General features: G+C 36.7%; 1 protein-coding gene across 3 annotated transcripts; it reads left to right on the top strand.

Annotated features, from left to right (window-relative positions):
* Positions 1–5,992: 5,992 nt before the first annotated feature.
* On the top strand, positions 5,993–18,613 carry LOC104884246 (zinc finger CCCH domain-containing protein 64). Of its 3 annotated transcripts, XM_010668867.4 has the most exons (11): positions 5,996–6,171; positions 6,273–6,546; positions 7,753–7,882; positions 7,993–8,112; positions 8,322–8,439; positions 10,419–10,861; positions 11,066–11,351; positions 13,910–14,003; positions 17,526–17,671; positions 17,762–18,076; positions 18,156–18,613. In XM_010668867.4, the coding sequence occupies exons 1-10, from the start codon at positions 6,088–6,090 to the stop codon at positions 17,894–17,896; spliced, it is 1,830 nt and encodes a 609-aa protein (XP_010667169.1). In that variant the 5' UTR covers positions 5,996–6,087; the 3' UTR covers positions 17,897–18,076; positions 18,156–18,613. The 3 variants fall into 3 exon arrangements, with proteins under 3 accessions (XP_057247376.1, XP_010667169.1, XP_048491299.1); XM_048635342.1 differs by lacking the exons at positions 5,996–6,171; positions 6,273–6,546 and adding an exon at positions 6,667–6,728 and having other exon boundaries at positions 7,781–7,882; XM_057391393.1 differs by lacking the exons at positions 17,526–17,671; positions 17,762–18,076; positions 18,156–18,613 and adding an exon at positions 14,130–16,106 and having other exon boundaries at positions 5,993–6,171.
* Positions 18,614–22,471: the final 3,858 nt, after the last annotated feature.

Below are 22,471 nucleotides of genomic sequence, written 5' to 3'. Positions count from 1 at the left end.
CCTTTTCACATGGCTTTTGACACCCTCGCTCATTCAATGTTCCTTCAATCTCACTGGTTTGGTATAACAAAAAAATATTTTTTTCACTCTCTCTCTCTCTCTCTCCTCTTTTCACATGTCCACCCATTTGATGTTCTATTTCTTTTTCATTTTTAATGACAATAATTCCAAAAAAACATAACAACTCTCAATGCAAGCACATAATAATTGTTGTTTTATTACTTCCCGTGCCCAACGTAAAACAGGAATTATAAAATGAGATGGAGAGAGTAATTTACTAATGAAACAACCTTTTCAATAAAGGACTTTTGTTTCCTTTTCCTCTTTAGTCCTTTCTTGATTTTATTTTCTTTACCCTATACTCCTATAGAAACCAAAGACTCACCAGATGTTGAGTTTGTCTTATAAGAGATGCCTGATGGTAAGCCCAATATCAAAATGAGGATTATCCTAATAATAACTAGGTTATTTTTTTCGGTGACTAATTTAATTCACTTAGTAATTATGCCTAATTTTATATTAAAATTAGACCGTCTGTTTTAATAATTTTTGTCAGATGTTTTACTTATATCTTAATATAAATACGAGATGTACATCGACAAATGTGGAAAAATAAGAAATTGTTGAGAAACGGTGAATTGGAAATTTTCACTGTTCAAGCAAAGTGAATGTCCTGACATGCATTTACCCGCATGTTAGGAAAGTTTTTCGTCCGCGCAGAAATTGTTGAAAATGTAATGTTAAAACAATATAATTTTGCCTATAAATACCGGTGTAAGAAATCAGTTCTTCACATCAATACATATACAATACTATCTGATATATTTACGTAACTTCTCTCTCTATTTCTCACAACACGTTATCAGCACGAGTGTTCTACCGGATTTTTTTTAAAGTCAAAAGAATGGGAGATCTAGTGAAAAGACAATTTAACATACTAGATCTATCTGGGCAAAAGTTTTTAGAATGGACGGTGGACGCCCAAATGAATTTAAAGGCCCAAGGACTGGAACATACAATTAAAGATGTGACAACCCAACAAGGGGATGCAACTACAACAGCCGCATCAGTTAAAATTGCGATTGTACAAGAAAAGGCAAAAGCCTTAGTCCTCCTAAGACATCATTTACATGAAAGTTTAAAAAGTGAATATATACTTGTGGATGATCCAAAAGAACTATGGGATAGCCTAAATGAAAGATATGGGCATCACAAAAATGTGCTCCTCCCAAAGGCACATTATGACTGGACCAATCTGAGGTTCAGGATTTTAAAACGTCAGTGATTACAATTCAACATTGTTTAGAATTGTATCATTGTTAAGATATTGTGATCATCCCATCACAGAAGAGCAAATGATAAATAAAACGCTCTCCACTTTCCACGCCTCTAATATCATATTGGCAAAACAATACAGGTTCAGAGCTTTCAAAAAGTACTCTGAGCTAATCTCAGTACTACTTGTGGCTGAACAAAATAATGATCTTTTGCTGAAAAATCATAATCTTAGACCTACGGGGTCTTCAGCCACTCATGAGATAAATGCAATAGAAAGCTCTAATCCACCAGAAGCAAATGCTATACATAGTGGTGGACGCGGTAATTACAACGGTCGTGGGAGAGGACGTGGTAATTACCTGCCGAGGGTGTGGACGTGGCAGAGGCCGATTTTCCCCAAGAAATAATATTTTAAACATTCTGATAAAAATTGGGGACAATCATATGAAAACCAGAGGGAGACTCCTATAAAGGAAATCATACTTGCCATGGATGTGGCATGACTGGGCACTGGGGCCGCACATGTCGTACTGCCAAACATTTGGTAGAACTATATCAAGCTTCAATAAAAAACAAAGGAAAAAATGCTGAAGCAAACTTTGTTAATGAAGCCACTACATCGATGCCCAGCCTTGATGTTTCAGATTTTTTTATGGATGATGCTGAAGTAGAAATAATTTGTTTAGATCACAATCATTAATGTGCTTAGTTTATTTAACTGCTTCAATATCCACTTTCATGTATTCGTTCCTTATTATTAATAAAATATGATTTTTTTCTTATCTATTTATTTATGAAGATATGAATTCATCAGAAGTTGGAACAAAGAACAATGTCTCCTGGACAGTGGGACAACACACACCATATTGAAAAATAAAGAGTATTTTTCAAAACTTACAATATTCCAAGCAAATGTTAGTACAATTTCTGGGACAGCCAAGCTAATTGAAGGCTCTGGAAAAGCTGCATTATATTTCCAAATGGGACAAAATTGATAATAAGACGCATTATATTCGAGTAAATCTCGAAGGAACCTCATAAGTTTCAAAGATGTACGTCAGAATGGTTACCATTTGGAAACAATGACAGTGAACAAAGAGGAATTCATATGCCTAACGGAGAAATACGGCAAGAAATACATCTATGAAAAATTGCCAGCAATTTCCTCGGGACTATATCGCATAGATATACGTCCGATTGAAATTAATATGATATCTAACCAGAAGTTAGATAATAGAAAATCATTTACTCTATGGCATGACCGATTAGGCCATCCCGGCACAGGAATGATGCATAGAATCATTGAAAACTCAAATGGACACTCTATAAAGAATGTCAAAATTCCTCGGTCAAATGAATTAACATGCTCTGCATGCTCACTTGGCAAATTGATAATCAGACCATCTATAAATAAGATTGCCACTGAATCTCCAATGTTTTTAGAAAGAATTCAAGGAGATATTTGTGGGCCTATTCACCTGCATGGGACCATTTCGTTATTTCATGGTATTAATTGATGCCTCTACTCGATGGTCACATGTGAGCCTTCTGTCAAGCAGAAATGTTGCATTTGCAAAACTTTTGGCTCAAATAATTCGATTAAGAACTCAATTCCCAGATCATACAATAAAGAAAATAAGATTAGACAATGCTGGGGAATTTACATCCCAAACATTTAATGACTATTGCATGTCTATTGGGATTATTGTTGAGCACCCTGTACCTCATGTACATACACAAAATGGTCTTGCTGAATCATTAATCAAAAGACTACAATTAATTGCAAGACCATTAATAATGAGGTCAAAATTGCCATCTACTACTTGGGGTCATGCTATATTACATGCAGCAACATTGATAAGATTAAGGCCGACAGCCTATCACAAATTCTCACCATTACAATTAGTATTAGGTCGAGAACCGAATATCTCACATTTGAGAATTTTTGGGTCGTGTACATGTACCTATTGCTCCGCCCCAACTACTAAAATGGGTCCACAAAGAAGGATGGGAATATATGTTGGATTTGAATCTCCATCAATTATCAAATATTTAGAGCCAACAACTGGTGATCTATTTACGGCTCGATTTGCCGACTGTCATTTTAATGAGTCGGTATTCCCATCCTTAGGGGAGAGAAAGTGGACCCACAAAATATAAAATCGGAAATTACATGGAACGCATCGCAAATGTCGTTTCTGGACCCGAGAACAAATTCATGTGAACAAGAAGTCAAGAAAATTGTTCATCTGCAAAGTATTGCAAACCAATTGCCAGATGCATTCACAGATTCTAAGAAAGTGACAAAGTCACATGTACCTGCTGCGAATGCTCCGGAACGGATTGAAATTCCTAATGACAATAAGGCAATTGAAAATGAGTCAATAGCACGTCGAAAACGTGGCAGACCACCCGGTTCTAAAGATTTAAAACCGAGAAAAATGAAAAGGCAAGGGGAGACAACGAACGAAATTAATATAAATCTCCCAAAGAGCATGATGAAAACAAAAATGAAGACAAACGTGTTCCAGAAGAAAAGGAACATGAAAGCATAGACAACAATGAAACTTCAATTAATTATGTTTCTACAAAGAGACAATGGAATCGAAAAGATGTTGTCTTGAATGAAATTTTTGCTTACTCGATAGCGGTTGAAATGACATACGATGAAAATGATGTAGAGCCAAATACAGTTGATGAATGTCGCCGTAGAAAAGATTGGCCAAAATGGAAAGAGGCAATTCAAGCAGAATTGAGATCACTTGAAAAACGTGAAGTATTCGGTCAAATAACCCAAATACCAAAAGGTGTAAAACCAGTTGGGTACAAATGGGTATTCGTGAGAAAACGAAATGAGAAAAATGAGGTTACTAGATATAAGGAAGATTAGTAGCCCAAGGCTTTTCGCAAATGCCAGGGATTGATTATGATGAGACATATTCTCCAGTAGTCGATGCAACTACACTAAGATTTCTGGTAAGTTTATCAGTTTCTAAAGGATTGCAAATGAGATTGATGGATGTAGTGACCGCATATTTATATGGATGTAGTGCCCAAAGAGATGTTCTCAATAAAATTGAGAAAATCACTCTATGGGTTAAAACAGTCTGGAAGAATGTGGTATAATCGTCTTAGTGAATACCTATTGAAAGAAGGATTCAAAAATAATCAAATCAGTCCCTGTGTTTTCATTAAGCGATCAAATTCAGGATTCGCGATCATTGCTGTATATGTCGATGATTTGAACATTATCGGAACTCCTAGAGAACTTGAAGCGACTGCAAAATACTTGATGAAAGAATTTGAGATGAAAGATCTCGGGAAGACAAAATTTTGCCTTGGCTTGCAAATGGAACATCTAAGAAATGGGATTTTTGTCCATCAATCAAACTATACAGAAAAAATTCTAAAACGTTTTTTCATGGACAAAGCCCACCCAATAAGTTCTCCAATGGTAGTGCGTTCCCTGAATGAGAAAGATGATCCATTCAGACCACGAGAAGAAAACGAAGAAATCCTTGGTCCTGAAGTACCATATCTAAGTGCAATTGGTGCCTTAATGTACTTGGCTAACAATACTCGACCTGACATAGCTTTTTCAGTAAATTTGTTAGCTAGATACATCAATGCACCAACAAAGAGACATTGGAATGGAGTCAGACACTTATTACGTTATCTTCGAGGAACACAAGATCTTGGATTATTCTATCAGTCGAGACCAAATGCGTCACTCATTGGATATGCAGATGCTGGCTACCTATCAGATCCGCAGAAGGCTAAGTCTCAATCCGGATATCTATTCACTTATGGAGGTACTGTAATATCTTGGAAATCCACGAAGCAGACTTTGACGGCCACGTCATCAAATCATGCAGAATTAATTGCTCTTTATGAAGCTGGAAGAGAATGTGTATGGCTAAGGTCAATGATCAAGAATATCCAAGAAGAATGTGGGATGGAAACAATAACAACAAATCCAACTATCATCTACGAAGACAATACTGCATGCATCACCCAAGTAAGCGAAGGGTACATCAAAGGAGACAGAACTAAACATTTATCACCAAAGCTCTTCTTCACTCATGACCTCCAAAAGGAAGGGACGATCAACATCCGACAAATCCAATCATGTGAGAATCTTGCAGATTTATTCACCAAATCCCTTCCGGCGAAGAAATTTGAAGAATTAGTCCGAAAAATTGGAATGCGTCATCTTCGTGATGTATGCTAAATTCATGGGGAGTATTATATGCGCTGCACCCTTTTTCCCTTCGATCAGGTTTTTATCCCACCGGGTTTTTCCTGACAAGGTTTTTAATGAGGCAGTTGATTTTAAGCATATAAGGATACATAATAGTTGTACTCTTTCCCTAATTATGGATTTTTCCCACGGGATTTTTCCTAACAAAGATTCTTAATAAGACAACGTCTATTATGAATTATAAGTGGACATTCAAGGGGGAGTGTTTAGAAACAGTGAATTGGAAATTTTCACTGTTCAAGCTGGCATAGTGAATGTCCTGACATGCATTTACTGCATGTTAGGAAAGTTTTTCGTCCGTGCAGAAATTGTTGAAAATGTAATGTTAAAACAGTATAATTTTACCTATAAATACCGGTGTAAGAAATCAGTTCTTCACATCAATACATATACAATATTATCTGATATATTTACGTAACTTTTCTCTCTATTTCTCACAACAGAAATGAAATAATCTTGTTAGGACTTGGGGACTCTTTAACCAAATAAAAAAAACGAAAGAAAGAACAAACGCTTCCTTTCGGTATTTCTCGTTCTCTCTGTCTCCCATGGCTTCTCCTTCTCCTCCCCGGATTCTTCTCTCCGGCGACGTAAACGGCCGTCTATCCGCGCTCTTCAAACGCTTCCTCTCGGTATTTCTCTCTCCACCATTTTCAACCCACCATAAAACTCAACTTAGCTCTTTAATTCAATTACTTCCTTTTCTAACTCAAAAACTTGTATCAAATTTCAGGTAAACAAATCAGCTGGCCCATTCGACGCTTTACTATGCGTCGGACAATTCTTCCCAGACTCAACAGAACTTCTTGAAGAATTTATGGAGTACATAGAAGAGCGTCGTGATATTCCTATACCCACTTACTTTATCGGCGATTTTGGCGTTGCGGCACCTAAAGTTCTCTCTGCTTCAGTTAAAGATCCCGCCAATCTAGGGTTTAAAATGGATGGTTTTAGGGTTTGTAATAATTTGTTTTGGTTGAAAGGCAGCGGCAATTTCACTCTTTTTGGTTTGTACTTCTTTTCTTTCATGATTCTTTTTACCTTCTATCTATTGCATGAATTTGGTGATTTAGATGTGGGAGTTTGATTATTTTTGTTAATTAGGTTAGCGTTATTCGTTTCTGGTAAGCTGAACTGGATTGATGGTAACACTTGCACGTGGTTATTGCTTTAGAAGTTGGAATTTGTTGTAAGTTGTGGCATTTCCTTTTGAACTGGATTTGTTATTTTTGGGTAGTAAGGTCTGCTCTTTTGGACTGAATTAATGAAAATTAAATTCAGTTCAGACAAATTCATTTCATTTCAGTTTAGTTAGTTTCCTCTTACAGTTTCGTTCATTTCAGTTTAGTTCAGTTCAAACAAATTCAGTTCACTTCAGTCCAAAAGAACATAGGCTAAGTTGGGGGGATTGTAGATAGGTAATAAAAAGCGAGAAGATCGGTCTTGTACGAGAGAACAACTTAGTGGGAGAGGTAATTAGAGAATGCAGTAGGGAAGGTGATGAATTGGGTTAACGAAGTAGCATAATATTATATGGAAAGTGAATTGGTATGTCTGGTGATAAGTTGAAGTGAAGAGTAGGTATGTGTTTGAAATATTAGTGACTTTTTTGTTGGGAGGGAATTATGAGGGCGAATGCTAAATGAAATGCACTCAAATGGGAAGGCTTACTTAGGATCATTTTATCAATGGAAGTAGTATGTGAGTATGACATTCAAGTATATTTCACGCAAATATTTTTATAATACCATCAAGAGAATTAAACACTTCGGTATAAGCACGGTGAAAAGTTAAGCAATGAAGAAATGGTTGCTTAGTAGCATGTATTACCTTAGATGCTTAAGAAAGCATATCTATGCGACTATGCCTCATGGAAGAATGAGGTATTTGATTGTGGTTTTCAGACATGATTACAACTTCCCTTTTGCTTTTAACATCAAATGGAATGGGCAGTAGATGGTAGAGGAGGAATAATTGTAAATTTTGGGCTCTGCTGTCTATATATTGCCATAGCAAATGCTAGCAGACATAATGGCTATTTGGTATGGCAAAGTCAGCTCACTTAACATATATTTGTTTCCTCTGCATCTGGGTGGACTGAGTGCAGTCAAGGGTTAGCTGTTTTTAAATCAAATCAATATTAGTATTATGGTTCATCTTTGTATGTTAATAGTTCCTTTTGTATTATGCTGATTTACCTCATTGATAATTAGGGTTGTCTGTGGCATACTTATCTGGTAGGCAATCACCAAGTGGACAACAATTTGGAACATATAGTCAGGATGATGTGGATGCGTTGCGGGCATTAGCTGATGAGCCTGGAGTAGTTGATTTGTTTCTAACATATCCTTGTCAGTTGCTTTATTGTTGGCTGCCTACTTTTTCTTCCTTACGAGCTATAATTGTTAGTAGTCTTAATAGTGGTCTAGTTTGGGTTTCTTAACTAGTTAAACTAATGAATGGCCTAGCGGAGTTACAAATAGGACTTCAGCCGGTGATATACCACCTGGGCTATCGGACTCCCTTGGCAGCGATTCCACTATAGCAGAATTGGTAGCAGAGATTAAGCCTCGGTAAGTTATGATTATATTCTGTTTATAGAAATTGCTACCGATGCATGTTTTGAAGTGGCTGTGTTAGGCTCGTAGTTTACATAGATGGGGCATTGATTTACATACATGTTTTAAGCTGTTGCATGGATGTTATTTTAGTAGAGAATCTCCTCTTTTTGTCTCTTTCCACTCGCCTTGAGTTTTCTAACATTGGGTTTTCTACATGATAGCTATCACATTGCAGGTTCAAAGACTGTCTTTTATGCTCGTGAACCATACACTAATATTGATGCTGTGCATGTAACCCGTTTCTTTGGCCTTGCTCCCGTAGGAAATAAAGAGAAACAGGTTCAATCTTTTTCATAAGCATTATGCAGTTCAAGTTTCATACATTGCGCTGCTACCTCATTGTACTTTTTTCTAGAAAGCTTTTGCGCATACCAGTCATTTTCCTTAATCATAACTACTAATAAGATGAACCTTGAACTGACCTAATTTAGACAGTCCTTACGGATCAGGTCGTAAGTATAGAGATATGCAAAGATTTAATTAATGAATACTTAGCTAAAATTGGTTACTAAATTCAGTCCCATCCACTTGTTTTGGGAACAGAAAAATCTGGACCATGGACCTGTGCGGTCAGATTGTTGGTGTATAAGGACTATGGAAAGAGGAAAAACTATGATGAAGCAAAGCTTGCAAAAAGGGCATGGTTTCTTGTCACCCATCTAAATTTTACCTTGTCTCCATGTTTCGTTGTCTTCTCTGGGTACCTGAAAATTTTAGGGAACCTTAAACTGGAACCAGCAAGCCACCAGATTTCTGAGACTTGATAATTCGTTAGTTGATGTTAGAAGGGAGGAGTTACATCTAATCTCTGGCCTCATATACTTTAGTCCTAATGTCATTTTGACCCTTGTTTCTTCTTCTAAGCCCAAAGCTATCACTATCTTGATTACACGATCATGGAAAGTCACCAGTTAAATTACAATCCCATTCCTGAATCATGAAATCCTAGGTTAATGTTCATGCTGAGACGATGGTTGCTGGCATCGGCAGCCATTGCTTTTTCTCAGAAGCTTTGCAACTTTTGAGGACAGATCTGTGAGTTTCTAGGCTTGATCCATATATGTTGAGCCTCTTATGCAAATTCACTTTATCTAAACTGACTTTGACTAAATGAAGTCGAGATGCTGATGGAAACAATTAGTGCTTCTAGAGGCTTAATAGAAATAAAGTCCAGCAATGATGATGAACAAGCTAAGGACGTTGATGAACCTAGAAAAGTCTGAAGATAAAATGCTCTTGAAACTGCTATGCTTGCAGGAGTCAAGGTTGTGGATGATGAGCTTGATGATGGGCATTTTTACATAAATGCTTAGTTGGATATATTAAAGGAAATCAAACAAGGATGTACACTTAATTTATGATCTTGAAAGTGTTGGAAACCCTCAACCTTAGAATTTTGGTCATATCAACAAATACATTATAGAAATCTAGTCCTTCGAACAAGGAACCGTAACCAGTTAATAACTATTTTTCAAATTTCTGCAAGAATGTTTAGTGTCCCTATTCGACGATTATGATAATGATTCAGTTGTTAAAGCATCTCAAGGATAATGCTTTTTTCTTTTCTCTAATGGTACTTAGTGGCGACTGGCACAACATCATGGGTGGTGATTCTTTGCATCACTTTCATTTGCTAAGTTTTCAGTAAATGATAAGCTGTTAGGTTATCTTATATTCTTCGTCGGGGAATTGGAGGGCATTTAAATGTTTTCTTGTTCTCCAGGAGATGTCATAAGCCAACTACTATTTACCCTGTCCACCACTTAATACTTTATATTTGTATAGGTTTCTTAGTGACATAATAGTTACAAATATGGTAAGTGGTCAATGGAGAACTAGGATGAGTGAGTGATTGCAGTTGGTAGGTGGTAAGTGGTGCCCGTGTTTAACAAACATGTATGAATAGTTTTCCTCTTAGCATTTATACACATCTTATGGGTTGTGTATTCGTGTCGGCCGCCATGCCCAGATTGTACCTTGTCAACTCATGGGTCATGGGCTTGTCCATAAACAAAATGCTATTGACTACGCATGTCTCCAAACAAAAGGTAGTCTGAGGAGGAAGGAGAATGAACAGTTCAATTAGGGAAAGACATCCTTCATGTACTGGTCATGTTCCTTTCTCCGAACTCTGATTGTTCAGTTCAACGATTCTTTTGTTGTGAGTGTTATTTTATACGTTCTCTCTATGATTGGTTTTCTGCTCATATATGCTGTTTGGGCCTTTCTAAATCTGTTTTCATTTGTGTGATTTTCAGAAATTTATGCATGCTATTTCTCCAACTCCAGCATCAACTATGACAGTGGCAGAAATAAGCACAAAACCTCCTAATACGACTTTATCTCCATACACAATTGTTGATGATACACCTAGAAAAGAGACTACCAAAAGACCAGGGGACAGTACTCTTGATGAACAGTATTGGCGTTATGATGTGAAAAAACAAAAGCAAGGCAATGGAAATGCAGAGAAGCTCTGTTTTAAATATTTGTCATGTGGTTCATGCCCACGAGGAGACGACTGCCGTTTTCGGCATGATGAAGACGCAAGAGAGCAATATATGAGAGGTGTATGTTTTGATTTTCTTAATAAGGGGAAATGCGAGAGGGGTCCAGAGTGTCAATTTAAGCATGACTTGGTTGCAGAAGGTGAAAGTATTGCTAACAGGAGGTCCAGATCTCATATGGCAAGTACTAATAGGTTGGTGGATCATTTAAAATTAACATTTCTTTGTGTGTTTTTGTATTGATACTTTTCTATGAGAATGTTTTGTCGTGTTGAAGGTTACGCATTTATTTTAGTGCTTCTGTTTCGTTGGACGACTTCTTAATGTCTATTGAACATGACCTGTTTTTCATGCTCTAGCTTAAATAATAACCTAATACATGATTGCACACATGTCAGGTCAAAAGAATGCTGGTTTTGTTTGTCAAGCCCCAATGTGGAGTCCCACCTAATCATTAGTGTTGGAGGAAACTTATACTGCGCATTGGCGAAAGGCCCACTGGTTGATGATCACGTGCTGTTAATACCAGTCGAGCATTCTCCCAGCACTTTATCTCTACCTCCAGATTGTCAAAGAGACCTAAATAGATATCAGAGCAGTCTTCGTAAGTACTGCAAAACCCAAAGGAAGGAACTCATCTTCTTTGAATTGATATCTAAACGAGGCACTCATGCTAATCTCCAGGTGAGGGTTAATTCACTGTTTATTAGTACCCACATGCATGAAAGACAGATGTCTCCTTTATGGCTCACAATTCCATCTATATTTTGTTCTTCCTTGTTGTACATCAAATTACTTGTACAATGTAATCTATGTCAAATTTTCCTTTTCAATTATAGTGCTTACTTTTGACCCTTTGGTTGGCGTATGTTATATACTTCGGCTGTCCGACTCCGAGCTGAATGAGAAACAGAGTGTTTAGTATATACCTGTAGGAAGTAATTGTCCTGGAGACCTGGACGCTAAGCAACTTGGAGATAAGCACCATCTTGATGCTTGTATTGGGGATTAAGGTTTCACTGGCGTTCTGTTCTGACCTTGTTATTCTACTGTGTAAAAGAAACAGCAATATATATATATATATATATATATATATATTATATATATATATATTATATATATAGGAATTGGATCTTGTGAAAACCACTCCTAGGCTGAAAACTGAAAACAGATGACCTAACCTAACCATTTTCGCACCACCCCAGAATTCACCTCTTCCTGCGACACCATCTTCTCCGATCTCCAATCCCTAACTCAACAAACTTCCCACAACAACATCTTCGAATACCAACTTATCTCCGACGCTTCCATCCGCCTCCACACCTCCCTCCTAAATTCTCTCTCCCCCCCAATCCTCAAAATGTGGCGTCCTTCACCGCCCTCACGCGCGCAAGTCGCCGGCGCGTATCGATCACTTCGAAAGAGTTTTTCGGCGGAAGGAACGCTGAGTTCCGACGAGTTTCGGGAGTTTGCTGTAGTTTTGTTTGCGGATGCTGTTGTTTCAAATGCGTCGAGATTTGTGGCGAGTAGTGTTTGTGTTGGAGTTGCGGGGATTGGTGGAGTTGGAATGGCAGCCAGAGTTGGAATGGCAGCAGAGTTGGGGGTGGTTTGATTGGGTTTGTTATTGGTGTTTATGCTCTTGGGGTTGCTAACTTGCTACTTCTGTTTATGTTAGCTTGGGTTAGGTTAGGGAATTGTGTTTGAAAACAGATGTACAATTAAAAGTTACTCTTATAATATTAAAAGTTACCCTTATAATATTAAAAACTACCCTTATAATACTCACATAATAAAGTTATCCTAAATGAACTAAAAGTTACCCTTATCATATATAAAGTTGCCTTTGAAATATATAAAGTTATCCTTAATATAATGAAGTTACCCTAAAACGGGTAAAAGTTACCCCTAAAGTATATAAAGTTACCCTAAAAATGGTAAAAGTTACCCCGTTTTCAGTTTTCAGATTAAGAGTTGTTTTCAGCGGATCCTACCCCTATATATATATATATATATATATATATATATATAATCACATGAGAATACTTCTTACATGAGAAATGAGAATGAATCTCAACCATACGATTGGATTGGATTAGAATATTTTTTTTCTAATATTCATTTTTTGGAGTTACATCACTTTTTAATTAGAGTTACATCACTTATTCATAAGAGTTATATCGCGTAAAATTCATTCTCATTTCTCATACAAGTATGCATTCTCATATGAACTCACTTCTATATATATATATATATATGTATATAAGTAAGTCCATTTTCAAGATATTACATGATAGAAAAATTGGCCTCATAAGGGAAAAAAAGGTTATAATTTAGCCAAAATGGATTACATATTGGTTATATGGGAGTACAACAAAGTGTTAATTAAGGGAGTACTAGAGTTAATCAAGTAGAGTAATAGAGTTGATTAAGGGAGTACAAGAGTTAATCAAGGCAATACTAGAGTTCATTCAGTAGAGTTAAGTCGTCAACTGATTATAGCTTTTAATATTAACTTCGAACATTTGTAACATTAGTACCATTAACAATAGCTTGGAAACTACTTTAAAGTAGACTTGGTTAATGGACAAGGTGGTCCAATGCGTAAGGTTTGGTCAAAGATTTTAGTGTGTTTACTAACGGACAGGGAGTTAGACAAGGTAAATACAAGACCAATACTTAGGCTAATAATTTCATGAAAGATGATAGAAATGGTAAAAAAAATTACTCCTATCCCCTATCTCCTTACTTCTTTATTGGCCCTCCCTTTTTGAACCGCTGTTGACCCAGCCTGCTCTGTCCCCTTGATAAGGCGACCCACTAATGACCTGACCTGCTGGACTGCACCAACCAAGTCCGACCCACCCAATAACCTGATCTACTAAAGTTCAAGACCCATGTATATATATATACTCAAAAGCTTGTAAATAAATTCAACTTATTTATTCATCCCTGTGAAAATATTATAACTGATGATATTAGAATGCAATAGGTTTATACTGCTCTTTGATGTGGAACCTGAGATTCATCACTTTTGTCTTGATTTATTTAGAATCTTGTCAATTGTCTCTGAAACTGAATCTTGCTTGTGTGAGGCGAATGCAATTCGCTACAGCAAGCTCCAGTTTTAATCATTTAGTAAAGACCAAATAACAACCTGTAAATTATATTTGGGTACAGATTGTATGATTTGCATTTCAATTTATATCAATATAGTGCACTTATAGTTAATATCTTTTGTGTAGGCAGTACCTATTCCACAGACCAAAGCATCTTCTGCGAAAAGTATATTCAACTTAGCTGCTAAAAAGCTGGGTTTTGATTTTGAGACAATTAAAGGTACCTTTAATCTATGATTAGCTGAGGCACTGCCATTGACTTCTTTTTGTTGCCTTTTCTGTCTTTCATGCTTTGCTATGAGTGGAAATGAATTTTCTTAAATGATAATTTGCCTGTACATGCTAGGGTTGCAGGTTGAGATGTATGTCCTTGTTAGCTGGAGTGTCAAATTTTAAGGTTTTTCTTCAGGACATGCAGTAGTTTGCGGCATGCATAGGAGTTGAGAGTTGAGACTACTCACTGATTACTTAAGCTCAACACGATTGAAGTTTGAGTTGGATGCCTAGATAGGTTCCCTCTCAACTCAAACCTAAGCTCAAGTTGAGCTTAAAGGAGATGACTGATGCTCTCCTCAATCTGACTCAAAAAGCTCATGACCAACTCTTAGCTATTACTCCCATGCTCTCTCTTTTACTTCTACCATATATACTTTGCACTTTTGCCAACACACAACTTTGAGCGTTAATATCTTTAATTGTGTAAAAGTAAAAATTAGAAAAAGTTGATAAATCTATATAGTGACGAATCTAAGAAGATCTCACATTTAAATGTTTTTCACTTATATACTAGTGGACAAATATGGTTGAACACTTGAACTTTGACTTTGAGGATTTTTTTGGGGCATAGGGGGATAACAATTAGAGAAGGTTGCCAACTGCTACCTTTTACAGAAGCACTTTCCTGACGTACTCTGCTCTTGTTTTGGTGCTACCATAAGAGTGATGGTCATGGAGCTGGTGAGGGTACGGAGGAGAGAGAGAAAGTGGAAGTAGGGAGCCATGAGTGAGGTTTTGGAATGTAATATGAAAGTTTTACAAATTCGACTGATAAAGTAAAGGTGGCGCTTAGTTAGCTCTTAATTTCATATATGCAGTCATGTGAGAATGTTCTTTTTTTGTCTAAAGTCTAAACTCTAAAACCTGGCAAAAGGTAGTTTCATAAATGGGAGAGAGTCTCTAAAGGATGTTCTTTTTAGTAAAGAAAAAAGAAAATTGAGCATATATTGAGTCACAAAGCACCCAATAAAAAGGAAACTCCTTTAGTAAACTCACTTTGCTTTCCTCCTAATTTGGCGGAATATGTATGGAGAAAAAGCTGTTCTCCTTCCTTTTCTTCCTATCATCTATGTTACTTTGACTCTACATCTTCTCCTGAACTCATACATATTTATGTTGGACTGTTGGACACTCATCACTCCAACAATGGGGTTGGAATTCTTACCCGACACATCGGTTTTTGACCAACACCTCAAGTACCTTTAACCACATATGTATGTGGATTTAATTTGTAAAACAACAGGAAAAGAGGAGAAAATTATTATGCTCACTGATGGGATTAAAATTGAAGTTTATATGAGATTTAGCAAACAAATCAATGTTATGTGCGAAACGTGTGCAAAAGTATTTTAGAATAAGGAATATATATCATGTATGCTGTATCCTTGTATCTATGTTCAATTTTGGGCAGATGTCCCTGTGTCCGAAATTTGAGCTGCCACGTGTCTGACACACATGTTTGTGTCTAAGTAACCTAGCCTATCAATGGGAAAAACCAAATAAGCTGTGAGAGAGATGGAGTTCATATCAATCAATTCTGAGATTGTCTGAATGTCAAGTTGAATCAAGTTACTGAAATATCTTTTGGCTTGGTCCGACCTTTCTCACCTGGGGAACAAATGAAGAAATTGCAGAACGGGAAACTTCCATTGGACGAAGTCTCAAGAAGGTAGACAGTTTTGCTAGATAAGAATGTCTCATGCTGGGATCAGCAAAAAAATAAAGCTCTATCCTCCTGTCTTTCACTTTCCTAAAGTCCGTACGAATGATAATTAAGTCTTGAGGATAATGATAAGGGTTATGCTCTTTTTTGTGGAGATTAGATGTTTGGTAGGAAGGAGTGGATTGAAAAGAAACAAATGGAATGCAATAAGCATCTTTCCTGCATTTGATTTAAACAATTAGATAAATTTTCCAACTACTACCTTTCCAACATTCACATCTCTGACGTACTCTACTCTTGCATTGGTGCATGGTAACAGTGGCGGTTGTGTGGTGTTGGTTGTGGAGGTAATAACTTAAGGGAGGCATGAGAGAGGTTTTGGAATGTGGTATGAAAGAGGTTAAGAATTATAAATTGAATGCTTAACAAACCCTTAACTACACATTTATACCCATGAGTGATTTGTTTTTTCTTTTTCTAGAATCTGGCCAAAGGTGTTCCCATCAATCTGAAAGTGTCTCCAGTCTCAAAAGGTTATTGTATCCAAAATAAATATAAGTTGCAGAAGCTATTGAGTCATGAAGCACCTAAAGAAGGTTATAATTGGGAAATATTTCTAACAACTATAATAGAAACGACGGACGAATAAAAGAAGTGACTAAAAACACCTTTATTAAACTCATTTTTTCCCCTCTGAAATTAGCGATATTTATATGGAGAGAAAGCTGCTCTCCTTCCTTTTCTTTCTGTTTTATCATTTTTGTCACTTCTGACTCTTTTTTATGTCTCAACTCTTACACATGTTGGACATTCATAACTCTGACAGGGGTATGGAATCCTTACCCGAAACTTTACTTTTGAATTAGGTTTTTCCGGTGTTCTCATTGAAATATGTGGGCGCTTTTTTCAAATGGGTGTATTTAGGGGTCTCTCACAAAAATATCTGTAGATGATCAAAGATCTAGAAGCACAGTTGATCAGCCTCGACGTAGTGCTGGTCCCCTGGACCGACCCATCCCGAGGACAATCTTTCAAATACACATTAATTTACCTTTCTTTATTGTTATTGCTGATTCCTCTCAATGAAATTTTCCATGCGTCTTCGTCTTTGCTGATTCAGTTGATGCTGCTCATTCGTCAGGATGGCTCGACGTGGGTCCCTGGTTTTATTTAACACCTCTATTATCTTGAAGACCTATTCATTGAGAAAATTCGTAAAACGAATGGGAAATACTAGAAAATTATTGTGCTTACAAATGGGTTGAGATCACATATTAGATGAGAACTAGCAAACAGTTCATTGTGAAATGTGTGTTTACTTGGTATATAATTTGGAACAGATATAAAAGCTCTGTAAATCAGGAATATGTTTCATGAATGTTGTGCCCTTGTACCTGTGTGCACCTTTAGGATAGTGTCCCTGTGTCTGAAAATTTGAGCTGCAATGTGTCTGACACTCATACTTGTGTCCGAGTACTCCAGTTACTAAAATTTAACAAGCTGTAAGAGATGCAGAGTTCATATCAATCAGATCTGAGATCATCATTTTTTGCTTGGGGTTCTGGTGCTCAATCCCACCTTTTTCATTTAGACAAGAATTTGGGGAACTCTAAAAGGTTGAAAGTCCTGCTAATGTAAGATCGTTTCATCTGGCTCAGCAAAACGCAAAGCTCTATTTTCTTGTTTTCAATATTCTAAAGTCATTATCTGTTCAGCTTTGGATTTTGACCACATAAACCCACCCCGTATCTGCTGCTGCATTAGGCTAGGTATCGTCAGTGTGTTTTTTCAATGTTGTTGTAGGTGATAATGATTCTGAAGCAAGAGAATTGTTGAAAGCAAAGTTTGAAGGTGCTTCTGGTTTCTTCTATGTGGAACTTCATGATGGCACGATACTGGGACACACTATAGACGAGAATGAGAATTTCCCTGTTCAATTTGGTCGTGAGGTGATGCTTTAAAAAGATAGCAAATACATTAGCGTTACTGACTAATGCTTGATGTCTGTGGGGTCTAACTCCTTTCGTAATGTTTGCTAGGTTATGGCTGGCCTGCTCAAAATGCCCGATAGGGCTGACTGGAGGAATTGTAAGCTTAGCAAAGATGAAGAAGTTATAAAGGTGGAAGATTTTAAATCTCAGTTTAAGAACTTTGATCCCAGTGAAGATGTCTGATTTTAGAGAGCTCGGAATGTGATCCCAATGAAATTGAAGATAATCAGACTTTGGAGGCGTAAAAGGCTTGCAAATGAAGATTTGTTTTTTGCATGTCTTCTATTCTTTTGCTAGGCACTTGTATCTTAAACTTTAGATCTCATTGATGTTTTGCAGGAATCATGCTGAGTTTCATGAAAGGTACTTCCGAATTTCATTGAACATTTTTTTCTTCTGTTAACGTCTGTATGTTGATTCCATGTTTCTGGACCTTTTGCAGGATTGGTGTTCTGTATTCACAGCTTGAAGCAAGTTTACTTTGAATCATTACAGAAAAGACAAGTCAGACTATCTACAGTTACACACTACCTTCTATTTTTGTTCTTTATTTGTGTACTATGAGAAAAAAAAATTGCTTAGAAGAATTCCTCTGGGCTGTCCTCGCACAAAGCCCCTACCCCAAAGGCCCATTACAAGCCAGACACCCCCCAACCCTCCTCCCCCCTTAAATCCCAAGTTAATTCTCGATGTTGGAATTGAACCGTAAACCTTGCTAGGGAAGAAGGGAAAGCTCACCACTTGAGCCAATCTCAATTTCTTATGTACTATGAGAGTCGGCTAGTGTTTTAAAGTTTAATGAATTGCTGCATATCTGGAGTTGTAATCTTAACCTACATTCATACTGTGTTTTGCTTCTGGCTCACCCTAATTCAATTGATAGAAATATGTGCTGCATTAGACTTGGTTTATTCTAATACTGAAGTATGTTCAAGTTTCATACTAATAAAAAGACAAGGAAACCTTTCAGAAAAAGGGATAAAAAAGACAGAAACCTTTCAAAAAAAAAAAAAAAAAGACAAGGAAACCTTTTAAAAAAAAGAAAAAAAAAATAAGACAAGGAAACCCTTCAAAAGAAAAACAGACAAAGGAAAAATAGGTTAAGTGGGCCTATGAGACGGTGTCTGTACATAAAGTTTGGACCCAAATTCAAATATGATATGAGGTCAGAGGTCACCTAGATCCAGGTCTGCCCTGTATTATTGGGTTTATTAATAATTGGATTGAGACCTTGAAAATTTTGTAGGGTCTACGCAGATTTTGATCTGTCCAGTGTCTATTGTTATCCGTGTTTACTGATGTCATCACCATGTCTATTCCAAATATATCAAGTTAAGCTTGATTGAGTGGTAAGGAAAGAACCTTTCAATTTTAAGGATGAGAATTTAATCTCCATTAGGGACATTTTGGAAGAGGGGATCACCTTATCATTCCACGCACTCTCAAAGTGTATATTCGTTAACCTGCGATGAGTTAACCTGTGAGAAGTTTCGGTTTGATAGAGCGCTTCACCTTAACATGCTAAAAAACATGTCTACTCCAAATACTATAGTGCTAAACTACTAATGTAGATATTTATGAAATTAAATTTTCATTTACTGTTTACTATGCATCAGTTAGACCAACATTGATCAGAAATATTTATGCTAGTACCCTTGGACCCACATTAGACAAATTGTTATCATAAATAATAACACAAATTATTAAATAAGACGGTCTACTTTTAATATAAAACTAGATCTAGTCATTAAATAAATAAAATTAGTTATCAAAAGAAATTAACCTAGTCACTATTAAGCTAATTCTCTTTTTGATATTAGGCTTATCATTGTTTAATTTTAATTTAAAAGTAGGTGGTCTCTCTTACAAGACAAACTCAAATAACAATATAAAATGATGATTGATCATACGAAGGGAGTATGGAGATGCGTACGCAATAGGAAATGACTTATTTACTTATAGTTTTCTTTTGACATATTAATTTTATATTTTTACATGGATATTCTTTAATCACGTGCAGCTTCTAGTGTTGGTGTTTTTGTAGGCAAACTTAAGCGAATGTTGTATCTAAAAAAGAACAAAAGTAGTTGAAATTGATTCCCGTGAACATGAAGTTCCACAAATTTCTTGAAAAAAGCAGGGCGAGGTTTTCAGCTTCAAGATCAAACTTTTAGAAAGTATTCCATTTATTAATTCTGTAGTGCTCTTCTTACCTTTTTTTCAAGATAATCATAATAACTTCTTGCATCCTGCACGTGTTGAGAAAACATAGGAGTGAATCCCACATTGATGAAAACAAGATTTTTTACTTTTAAAGTAATACGAATTTAGAAATGAACAGGTAATACTATATTTAACCTAGTTTTGGTTTAAGCCGTCATTAGTGCTAAAAACACATCTGTAATATGAAATTCCTCAAGAGCAATAAAACTATTCTCTCTCTCTTTGTTCGTGGACGTAGCCAACATAGCGTTGGTGAAACACGTAAATATGTGTGTTGTTTATTATTTCTGCATTCATTATTTGTTCGAACTTACCTCTGTTATAACACATTGGTATAAGAACTTTGTTTTTCAATCTGAGTGAGAAAGATGTCTGGGTTGAATGTGAAAATTGATAAATTCACTGGGAGAAACAGTTTCAGTCTGTGGCAAATCAAGATGCGGGGTTTACTGAAGTAACAAGGGTTTTGGGCATCGTTGGCAAAGAAGTCAACGGATTCAGTCACCCCTGAGATGGATGTTCTGGAGGAGAAGACACGTTTAACAATTATGATGTGTCTTTTCGACGACACAATCATTGAAGTTGCGGAGGAGGAAATCGTCGCTGGTTTGTGGTTGAAGTTAGAAAGTATATACATGACGAAATCCTTAACTAACAAGTTGCTCTTTAAGCAACGTCTGTTCAGCCTGCATATGCAGGAAGGTATATCTCTGAGGGACCATTTAGAAAATTGAATACTATCTTACTAGATCTTCGTAATATTGATCTTAAAGTAGATGATGAGGATGCTGCTTTAATTCTGTTAGTATCTTTGCTTTTATCATATGAGAATTTTTTGGATTCTTTTATTGTTGGGAAAGATAGTTTATCATTAGAAGAAGTAAGATCTGCTCTTCATACTAGAGAGGTTTGTCATCAGGCATCTGCTTCTAGTCTAGAAAATCAAACATCGAGATTAGTTGTTATTGGGGGTAAGGGACAAGAAAAATATGGTAAAAAGAAATTGAACTATAAAAATTCAAAGTATAAGAGTCTTAAAACTATTTGATGTCTGTAATTACTGTAAGGAGAAGGGGCATTGGAAAAATGAATGTCCTGAGAAAAAGAAGCAGCTGGAAAATAATGAAGGTTTTGCTGATGCTCTGGTAGAAACTGATGGTAACTCTGAGGAAGATTTGGCGCTAGTTGCTAATAACCAGTCATGTTATAGGGATGTGTGGGTTCTTGACTCTGGGGCGCCATATCATATTAGTCCATGTCGGGTGTGGTTTTTGACTTATGAGCAGATAGATGGGGGCAATGATTCTATGGCCAAAAGTGCTGTCTGCTAAGTAGTTGGAATAGGCTCCATTAGGTTGAGGACTCATTATGGTATATTTTTGCACCTTGAATGAAGTTAGGCATGTTCCATTGATGACAAAGAATCTAATATCTTTGAGTCTTCTTGATAGTAAGGGTTTCAGTTTTTAAGGTGAAAGTGGAGTTATGAGTGTCTGCAAAGGTTTGAAGGTGGTTGTGAAAGGTATTAAAAATGGTACCTTGTATTTTCTTCAAGGTTCCACTGTGACAAGAATTCCACTGTTGTTGCATCCTCTGAGATTCACAAGGAGGATATGACCAAGTTGTGGCATATGAGGCTTGGACATATGGTTGTAAGGGGGATGCAAATTCAGTCGAAAAGAGATCTTCTATGTGGGCACAAGGTGCAAGATCTGGAGTTATGCGAGCATTGTGTGTTTGAGAAGCTTCATCGTAGCAAGTTTCCCAAGGCCGTTCATAGGACAAAGGACATACTTGAGTATATCCATTCTGATTGTTGGAGACCTTCCCGAGTTATATTTATTGGAGGTCACATGTATTTTGTGTCGATGAACATATAAGAATTACTGGAGTAATTATGATGAAGCATAAAAGTGAGGCTTTCAAGAGTTTCAAGCAGTGAAAGGCTTTGGTGGAAAATCAATCTGGAAGGAAGATCAAAAGGCTGTGAACTGATAATTGTCTGTAATTTTGTTAGTCTGAGTTTAATGAGTTCTGTAAAAATGAAGGGATTGTTGGCCATCATACAGTCAGGGATACTCCATAACATTACAAGAACGCATGATTCAGAAACTAGAGCGAGGTGCATGCTCTCTAATGCTGGGTTAGCTACAAGATTTTGAGCAGAAGTTGTAAGTAAAGCTTGCTATCTAATCAACCGTGGACCTCACACAGGTATTGATTATAAAACACCTTACGAGGTCTGGTTTGGTAAGCCTGCAGATTATTCTTTGTTGAGAGTTTTAGGTTCTACAGTTTATTATCATGTAAGTGAGGGTAAATTAGAACCTGGAGCTAAGAAGGGTGTATTTGTAGGTTTTGGGAGTGGATTTAAGGGCTACAGAATCTGGTCACCTTATGAGAGTTGAGTTATACTTAGTAGAAGTGTAATATTTGATGAAAATTCTATGCTTAACTCTCTTGTGAAGTCCAGTGTGGTGTCAGTAAGTAGCAATGTTGATAATCAGGTAGAGCTGTAAGTCACTCATGATGAGA

Source organism: Beta vulgaris, chromosome 8 (genome assembly GCF_026745355.1).
Source record: "Beta vulgaris subsp. vulgaris cultivar EL10 chromosome 8, EL10.2, whole genome shotgun sequence".
NCBI lineage: Eukaryota > Viridiplantae > Streptophyta > Magnoliopsida > Caryophyllales > Amaranthaceae > Beta > Beta vulgaris.
The sequence above is the reverse complement of the archived record's forward strand: the minus strand, read 5'-3'. Positions and strand labels throughout refer to the sequence as shown.

What these genes read in the sequence shown, in the direction of transcription:
- LOC104884246 (XM_010668867.4), top strand. Translation starts at nt 6,088, where the DNA reads ATGGCTTCTCCTTCTCCTCCCCGGATTCTTCTCTCCGGCGACGTAAAC. An exon ending in TCTTCAAACGCTTCCTCTCG is followed by an intron (nt 6,172 to 6,272) that starts GTATTTCTCTCT and finishes ATCAAATTTCAG; the next exon opens with GTAAACAAATCAGCTGGCCC. An exon ending in CGGCAATTTCACTCTTTTTG is followed by an intron (nt 6,547 to 7,752) that starts GTTTGTACTTCT and finishes ATTGATAATTAG; the next exon opens with GGTTGTCTGTGGCATACTTA.